At 53.9% G+C, this 9,187-nt stretch overlaps 1 protein-coding gene across 2 annotated transcripts in view; it reads left to right on the top strand.

Annotated features, from left to right (window-relative positions):
- The window catches only part of XRCC1 (X-ray repair complementing defective repair in Chinese hamster cells 1), a 34,917-nt gene extending 26,460 nt beyond the window's left edge, over nt 1-8,457 (top strand). For both annotated transcript variants that reach the window (XM_011963118.1, XM_011963120.1), the window contains 9 exons: nt 251-509; nt 834-950; nt 4,636-4,729; nt 4,888-5,020; nt 5,399-5,453; nt 5,534-5,673; nt 7,229-7,319; nt 7,778-7,853; nt 8,265-8,457. In XM_011963118.1, the coding sequence (XP_011818508.1) occupies nt 251-509; nt 834-950; nt 4,636-4,729; nt 4,888-5,020; nt 5,399-5,453; nt 5,534-5,673; nt 7,229-7,319; nt 7,778-7,853; nt 8,265-8,378 (1,079 nt within the window). In that variant the 3' untranslated portion in view covers nt 8,379-8,457. The remainder of the gene's footprint in view (nt 1-250; nt 510-833; nt 951-4,635; nt 4,730-4,887; nt 5,021-5,398; nt 5,454-5,533; nt 5,674-7,228; nt 7,320-7,777; nt 7,854-8,264) is intronic.
- The last annotated feature ends 730 nt before the right edge of the window (nt 8,458-9,187 follow it).

Here is a 9,187-nt window from a genome sequence, read left to right on the forward strand (position 1 = left end):
GAGGGAGGAGGGGTTGGGGCCTGGGCCCCTGGGTCTGAGGGAGGAGGGGTTGGGGGACCTGAACCCCTGGGTCTGAGGGAGGAGGGGTTGGGGGGCCTGAACTCCTGGGTCTGAGGGAGGAGGGGCTGGGGGCCTGGACCCCTGGGTCTGAGGGAGGAGGGGCTGGGGCCTGGACTGCTGGGTCTGAGGGAGGAGGGCCTGCGGGTTGAGCCCCAGTGATGCTAACTGATCTACTCTTTGGCTTCTCCAGTACCAGCTCCCAGTCGTACCCCAGCCGCAGTCCCAGTCCCTGCCCCAGCACAGGGGGCAGTGACAGGCAAGCCCCGAGGAGAAGGCACCAAGCCCAGACGACCCCGAGCTGGCCCAGAGGAGCTAGGGAAGATCCTTCAGGGTGTGGTAGTGGTGCTGAGTGGCTTCCAGAACCCATTCCGCTCTGAGCTGCGAGATAAGGCCCTAGAGCTTGGGGCCAAGTACCGACCAGACTGGACCCAGGACAGCACGCACCTCATGTAGGCTTGCACCCCACTCTCTGCACCACTACAGTTTCTCCCTCAGCTTCCTGTGTCTCCTCCACCTTGTGCTTTCTCTGTGTCCACTATGCTGCGTGCTTTCTCTCTCTCTCATTCGCTTTCTTTCTCGCTTGCACTCTGTAGCCTTTGTCTTCTCTCTGATTTTTGCATCTCTCCCTTGGTCTCCAACCTCTTTATTTCTCCCACCTCGATCTCATGATCTCTCTCTCTCTCTCTGTCTCCCTCTGTCTCCCCTGTCTCTCTCATTCCCCTTTGCCCCTCAGATCACACCCAACTGACATCCTCACTTCTGCCCCCCACCAGCTGTGCCTTTGCCAACACCCCCAAGTACAGCCAGGTCCTAGGCCTGGGAGGCCGCATCGTGCGTAAGGAGTGGGTGCTGGACTGTCACCGCATGCGTCGGCGGCTGCCCTCCCGAAGGTAAGGCCACACACACACCAACCCTGCTCCTTATTCTGTGCTGGGCAATGCCAGGGATCTGGAGAGGAGTCAGACCGGGGCCTGCCAGCGGAAACACAGGTGGTCCCAGCCCAGAGTCAACAGATTATTGAGAGGAGTGGGGCAGGGGCTGGGGTACTCCAGATGAGGGAAGGAGGACCTGCCTGGGAGGTCACAGAGGGCTCTGTGAAGCCTGCTTATCAGAAAAGTCTGGAGGAGTAGTTTGTGCAAAGACTCAGGGGTGGTAGAACAAGTGCTAGAGTCCATACTCATTCATTTAAAGTGAGTTCTGGGGCAGTAGTTCATGCCTGTAATCCCAGCACTCTGGGAGCTGAGGCAGGTGGATCACTTGAGGTCAGGAGTTCGAGGACCAGCCTGGCCAACATGGTGAAACGCTGTCTCTACTAAAAATACAAAAATTAGCTGGGTGTGGTGGTGCGTGCCTGTAATCCCAGCTACTTGGAAGGCTGAGGCAGGAGAATCGGTTGAACCCGGGAGCCAAAATCGTACCACTGCACTCTAGCCTGGGTGACAGAGCGAGACTCCATCTCAACAAAAAAAACCCCCAAAACCAAAATGAGTCCCAGAAGCCTCTGCTTGGTGCCAGGCTGGACTGTGCAAGGCTGAGGATCCAGTCATCGAGCCCTGCCCTTGAAGGCTTCTCACTTTGATGAGGGATCAGAATTGTTGTAACAGTGGAGTGAAAGCCCTACGGGGTGGCCCGCAGAGAGCGGGGGGTCTTCAAGGTCCCAGGAGAGGTTTTTCAGGCTGCACAGAGGCAGAGAACATGCTGGGCAGAGGAGATAAGGTCAGGGCAGCCTATTGGCTGCCTGGAGGAGTTGTAGGTGAGGCTGAGCTTACGCGGGGGTAAGAAGTGGCAGGAAAAATGGGACTGGGGCAGTAGGAACCACAGAAGGCTTTGGACTGAGCAAAGCAGGCTCAGATCTGAGGCCCGTGGATTGGAGGGGAGACTGGATTGTACTCTATGGCCTGAGTGTGTTCAGAAGTTAGCTGTACCTGGTGTATTTGAGAAATGATCTGCTTTGGGGGATATTGAGACTGCGAGGTGGGTAGGCTTAGGTCTGAAGGGGCTTCTGGAGCCCGGGCTACACACTGGGCTCTATACAGCTTCACAGAACCATCATCTGTTGTTCAGGAATCCAAACATCTCTAGAAGCTGAAAGTTCTTTTCTAGGTTCAGCACAAACTCATTTCACTGCAGTCATCCTGAACTAATGTGAGTCTATTTGTGGACTTTTTTTTTTTATCCCCTTAAGTGTGTCATGGTCTTAACTCCAGAAATATTAGTGGGTTTGATCATGGGGTGCTCCCCCAGGCCCTACTGGGAGTTTATGTAACAATCTGTACGCCGGCCATTTGCCTCTCTGAAATCTGAAAGATTCAAAATTCTGAAGCCCATCCGGCTCCAGGGGCCTCCTCTGAGCAGAGGGGAATCACTGAAGATTTGATGGCAGCAGGGGCAGGCTCTGTTGGGAGGGATGGACTGTCAAGGGGAGGCTGCAGGTAGGGACTCCTGAGTAGGCTGGGGCCTCAGGAACAGAAGAGGGGATGGGCTGGTGCTATATTTGGGGCAGAAGGAACCAGATATGCATTATTATGTACCTGGGAGAGCTTAAGGAGGGCATGAAAGAAAAGGGAAAAGGACAATGTTGGATTTGCAACTGGTCTTAACAAAAAGAATTCACAAAGCATTTTATATTTTAAAAAATTCTGGCTTGTACTCATTTGTAAAATAAAAAAAATTAACTATATGACGCGGGCAACGTAGTGAGACCCCATCCCTGCAAAACATGAAAAAAGTTTTCCAGGTATGGTGGCACATACCTGTAGTCCTAGCTACTTGGGAGGCTGAGGTGGTAGGATCACTTGAGCCCAGGAGGTCGAGGCTGCAATGAGCCATGATTGCACCACTGCACTCTAGTCTAGGCAGCAAATCAAGACCTTATCTCAAAAATAAAAATTGGGCCGAGTGCGGTGGCTCACGCCTGTAATCCCAGCACTTTGGGAGGCCGAGGCGGGTGGATCGCTTGAGGTCAGGAGTTTGAGACCAGCCTGGCCAACATGGTAAAACCCCATCTCTACCAAAAAATATAAAAATTAGCTGGGCATGGTGGCGCACACCTGTAGCCCCAGCTACTCTGGAGGCTGAGGTGGGAGAATCCCTTGAACCTGGGAGGTGGGGGTTGAAGTGAATCGAGATCACGCCACTGCACTCCAGCCTGGGGACACAGCGAGACTCTGTCTCAAAAAATAAGCCGACTATTGACTGTTAATGAACTACTACATTTTAAATCCTCTGAATCTCCTGTGAGGCACCGTTTTATGAGTGTGACTTACCCAAACAGCATTTCACCAGCTTTAAAACAACCAATTTAAATGCAGAAGGGTCTTAACACGTATGTCTCAGAAAAATGGAACTAATACATTCATTTGCTTCTGCATACCTTCCTATGGCTTAGGGCAGATTAAATAATCTCTCTGTGCCTTAGTTTCCTCATCTGTAAAATGGGGCTAAAAATAGCACCTACCTCAGGATTCAGTGACTCAGTATTTGTCATGTGCTACCTGGCATGTAGGAGTCCCATGTAAGTGTCAATCTGCTACTGTTGTTAGAGCTGGGAAAATTCTTTTCCTGGAATGTTAGTGGCTTAAGGAACCATGATTATAGTGTTGGGGTCTTTAGAACGTATTTGCTTTGAGATTTTCCCCTTAAATGGTGGGTATTTTCCTAATGAGAAACTGACTTTGATTCTCAAAGGGGAAAGTTCTGATTTTTTGTTCCTTTCTCAATTGAGAAGACATTTCTTCCCCAAGAGGGAGGGGAATGCCAGGTGCAGTGGCTCATGCCTGTAATCCCAGCACTTTGGGAGGCTGAGGTGGGTGGATCACTCGAGGTCAGGAGTTCGAGACCATCCTGGCCAACGTGGTGAAACCCCGTATGTACTTAAAAAACAAAACAAAACAAAAAACACAAAATTAGCCAGGCGTGGTGGCACATGCCCTGTTAACCCAGTCACTGGGGAGGCTGAGGCAGAAGAATTGCTTGAACCCCGGGAGATAGAAGTTGCAGTGAGCCAAGATCACACCACTGCACTCTATCCTGGGTGACAGAGTGAGATCTTGTCTCTAAAAAAAAAAAAAAGGGCTGGGAGTGGTGGTTCACGCCCAGCACTTTCAGAGGCCGAGGGGAGCGGATCATGAGGTCGGGAGATTGAGACCATCCTGGCCAACATGGTGAAACCCTGTCTCTACTAAAATACAAAAAGTTAGCCAGGCGTGGTGGTGTGCACCTGTAATCCCAGCTGCTAGGGAGGCTGAGGCAAGGGAGTCGCTCAAACCTGGAGGTGGAGATTGCAGTGAGCCGAGATCAGACCACTGCACTTCAGCCTGGTGATGGAATGGGACTCTGTCTCAAAAAAAAAAAAAAAAGAGGGAGGGGAAGAAAGGGGGTGCCCAGGTCTGCAGGGCAGGTGGCCGGGCTGACTGGGTTCATTGGGGCCTTCCTGAGCTGGGAGGGAATGGGCTGGGAGCAAGACCATGAAGCCCACGAGAGTGAATATTTAGTAAACACCAGTGGCTGTTGCCTCCTGAATGCCCTCCCCACTTCCCTCGGGCCTGTTTGTCTGAGGCCTGATTCCTCCCCTAGGTACCTCATGGCAGGGCCAGGCTCCAGCAGCGAGGAGGATGAGGCCTCTCACAGTGGCAGCAGTGGAGATGAAGCCCCCAAGCTTCCTCGAAAGGTCTGATGCCCCCTGTCCAGTGGGGGGGAGGGTGTAGTGGGAGGATGACCTGGATCTGCTGTGGCACCCCAAACTTCCCACTCCTGCCTCTTGCAGGTACCCCTGCATCACACCCACACTGTTCCTGCCCTCCTTACCCACCCACTCTCCCTCCTCAGCGCCCCCAGACCAAAACCAAACCCACTCAGGCAACGGGACCCAGCTCACCCCAGAAGCCCCCATCCCCTGAAGAGACCAAAGCAGCCTCATCAGTGCTCCAGGAAGATATAGACATTGAGGGGGAACAGTCAGGTCAGACTCTGAGGGAGGAGGAGCTGGGGCCTGGACTCCTGAGTCTGAGGGAGGAGGGGCTGGGGGCCTGGACTCCTGTGTCTGAGGGAGGAAGGGCTGAGTCCTGGACTCCTGGGTCTGAGGGAGGAGGGCCTGGGGCCTGGACTCCTGGGTCTGAGGGAGGAAGGGCTGGGTCCTGGACTCCTGGGTCTGAGGGAGGAGGGATTGGGGCCTGGACTCCTGTGTCTGAGGGAGGAGGGGCTAGGGGCCCAGATGACTGGATCTGGAGGGCAGTTGAGGCCAGGGGCATGAGATGCCTGGGTCTGTGCCATGCTGGGAGCGCTGCCTGTCTTCCCAGGAGATAAGGCAGCCTTGCACTGACTGAGCTTCTACTTGTAGAAGGACAGGACAACGGGGTGGAAGATTCTGGGGACACAGAGGATGAGCTGAGGAGGTAGGGCTGGGTGTCCCTGGCCTTGGGTGTAGGGGAGGCTGCCCTGCATGCTCACTCTCTACTTCTCTTGGCAACCCCAGGGTGGCTGAGCAGAAGGAACACAGACCACCCCCTGGCCAGGAGGAGAACGGGGAAGACCCGTATGCAGGCTCCACGGATGAGAACACGGACGATGAGGAACACCAGGAGCCACCTGATCTGCCAGTCCCTGAGCTCCCAGGTGGGAAATCCCCCCATCCCTCCTGAAGCAGCATTTTCCCTTCTCAGTTCTCAACTGGGACTTGCCCTGGCCAACCCTGGGGTCACTGCTGTCCCTGTGTCTTGCCTCCCCTCTCCTTCCTCAACCCACTCCCTGCCTCAGCACCTCCAGGTTCTGCTAGGCTTGTTCCCTTCCCTTCAGCATCCTCTCTGTGTCTTGCCTTTTTCTCCCTTCCAGATTTCTTGTTCTGACCACTCCCCTTGCAGCCATGTGCCAGGTGTGACCTCCTTTTTTTCACATCAGGGGTGAGGGCCCCACCCTCACGCTAGTGATTCACTTGCCCAGGTGCCGTTCTGTTGGTCTGGGGTGAAGCTGGGCACACCAGGTGACAGGGGCACTGCTCTCTGCACACCAGTGGGCGCACACCAGTGTTGGGTTTAACATCAGCCATCACTCTGGACATGGATGCTGTCTGCACACATTGTGTGTGTGCATTTCCAGTGTAAAAAGAATGAAAGAGAATGGGGAAACTCTGCAGGGAGTTGTGGGATGGGAGGCAGGGAGGCAGAGCTTCTTTGAGAATGAAGGGAGCAGAGGAAAGGCAGCCGGGGCTGTACAGAGGTGTGGTTTGGGGACTTGCAGAAGAGCTGTTTCCACCCAGTTTCTCTTGGGTGATGGGCAGGAAGATGCTTTGATTCTCCAAAGCCCCTAAAGTGGCATCAGCAAATTGATGGCCTAGAGAGTCACCTTAAAATGGAAAGGAGCCACCCCAAAGGTCAGAGCAAGAAAGGCACTGGTTGGAAAGGAGAGCAAAGGTGAAGAAGTGGCAGATACTGATGTTTCCAGCCTGGACTGAGCTCATTAAGTGGCTCCAGGCAGGCCAGGCGCGGTGGCTCACCCCGTACTTTGAGAAGCTGAGGTGGGAGGATCGCTTGAGTCCAAGAGTTCAAGACCAGCCTGGGCAACATAGTGAGACGAGACCACCCCTCCCCCTTGCCTGTCTTTACAAAAAGTTTTAAAAATTAGCTGAGCATAGTGATGTGCACCTATAGTTCTGGCTACTCAGGAGGCTGAGGTGGGAGGATTGCTTGAGCCCAAGAGTAACATGTCAATACCCCATCTGTCTACAAAAAGTTTAAAAATTAGCCGGGCGTGGTGGCACACACCTGTAGTCCCAGCTACTGGGGAGGCTGAGATGGGAGAATCACTTGAGCCCAGGAGGCAGAGGTTGCAGTGAGGCAAGATCACGCCACTGCACTCCAGCCTGGGTGACAGAGTGAGCCCTTGTCTTAAAAAGGAAAGAGAGAGAGAGATAAGTGGCTTCCGCCTGTCTGTCAGAAACAAATCGCAATAATAGTCATTGTATCTTCTACTGTTAAAGCAAACCAACCAACCAACCTGCCTACCTCCCCAGAAGGCTCTGATGGGCCACTAGGCAGGGGCCACTGCCCGCCATCAATCCCTGCCCACATGTGGACAGCCCTCTCCTCAGCTGCTGGGTCAGCCTTGTCACTCCTGTCTGGTCCTGGGAACTCCTGGGGCCTCACGCTTACTTTAGCCCCCTTCTCTCCTGCAGATTTCTTCCAGGGGAAGCACTTCTTCCTTTACGGGGAGTTCCCTGGGGATGAGCGGCGGAAACTCATCCGATATGTCACAGCCTTCAATGGGTGAATCTCCAGGGACTGGGGTGGGGAAGGGGTGATGGGTCCAGGGGAGGGCTCAGGGACCTGCTGGGAGGAGTGAGGGTGTGGGAAAGAAGACTATCAGAAGGATGGAGAAGGGCCATGCCCAGCAGGTAAGCACAGGCCATGGAATCCGAATGCCAGCCTGCCCACCGCTGGCAGCCCAGGATACATTGCTTGCCTCAGTTTCCTCTTCTCTACAGTGAGGATCCCTACCCCTACCCCTGCTTCTGAAAGGGCTGGCCTGAGGATTAGCCACTGTGGGAGCTCTGGTGATTGTAGCTATGGCAAGATGGATACATGGAAGAACGGTGTCACCACAGGCAGCCTAGAGGGGAAATAGGTGGGGACAGTGTGAGGACAGCATTGAGAGTGTCTGGGGAGTAGGATGTCAGTGCTGATTCCCTGATGTGCCTTCTACCTCTTTTCTTCTCTCCCACCAGGGAGCTCGAGGACTATATGAGCGACCGGGTTCAGTTTGTGATCACGGCACAGGAATGGGATCCCAGTTTTGAGGAGGTGAGTATCAAAGAGGCAGAGAATGGGAGCCCCTGGCACACCTTTGCATCTCCTCCGTCCTCGCATTGATGACACATTCTTTTTTTTTTGAGACGGAGTCTCACTCTGTCGCCCAGGCTGGAGTGCAGTGGCCGGATCTCAGCTCACTGCAAGCTCCGCCTCCCGGGTTTACGCCATTCTCCTGCCTCAGCCTCCCGAGTAGCTGGGACTACAGGCGCCCGCCACCTCGCCCGGCTAGTTTTTTTGTATTTTTTAGTAGAGACGCGGTTTCACAGTGTTAGCCAGGATGGTCTCGATCTCCTGACCTTGTGATCCGCCCGTCTCGGCCTCCCAAAGTGCTGGGATTACAGGCTTGAGCCACCGCGCCCGGCCGATGACACATTCTTGTATGGACTCCACCCCACCCTGCAGGCCCTGATGGACAACCCCTCCCTGGCATTTGTTCGTCCCCGATGGATCTACAGTTGCAACGAGAAACAGAAGTTACTTCCTCACCAGCTCTATGGAGTGGTGCCACAGGCCTGAAGTATGTGCTACACACACACACACACACACACACACACACACACACACACACGATGCATTTAATAAAGATGAGTTGGTTTGGAGCAGCTGCCTATTGTCACCCAGGAGTCTCCCAAAACGCTAAGAGGCTCCCTGGGACCTGGGGAAGAATGCTGGGCACCTCCATCAGAGATCTGGTAGAGAAGGAACTCTTTGTCTCTTCTGCTTGGCTCCTTATCCTTGTGCTGGCAAGAGGCAGGGAACTGGGAATCTGACTCTCAGCACTGCCCCTCAACTTGTTCTGGCCCTGTGAGCCACACCTGTGTCTTGGCTGTCCCTTTGTGGCTGGAGGCCTCAGTACCCATGAGGCCCATCTCTCTCCTGAAGCCTCAGCATCCCCAGGCCAGGGATAGCGCCTTTCCTCCAGGGTTTTCAGAAGTAGCTGTATAATGAATGTCACCACCGTGGTTTTACATCACCTAATTTAGGAGGTAGAATGGGAGGAAAGGACATTTTAAGCAACCCACTCAAACCCTGGACCCCCTTCAAGGCTCTACCACGTTTAAGTGGGAATTGAGCTGATTGTGAGGGAATCGGCAGAGGATGGGATGGTGCTCTAGGCAGAGGCCACAGCATGGGTCAGGAGGTGGGAAGCAGCCTGAGGCAGGCAGAAGAGCATTGCTGCCTTTGGTGAAGAGGCTTTGGGGGCAGATTTAGAAAGCCAGGCACAGTCCTTGCAGCTCTGCTGTCCAGTGTGATCACCACTGGGTACAGGTAGCTATTTAAATTAATTAAAATGAAATGAAATGAAATGTAAACTTCACTTCTGT

This window comes from Colobus angolensis, unplaced genomic scaffold (assembly GCF_000951035.1).
Source record: "Colobus angolensis palliatus isolate OR3802 unplaced genomic scaffold, Cang.pa_1.0 Scaffold60, whole genome shotgun sequence".
NCBI classification, from domain to species: domain Eukaryota; kingdom Metazoa; phylum Chordata; class Mammalia; order Primates; family Cercopithecidae; genus Colobus; species Colobus angolensis.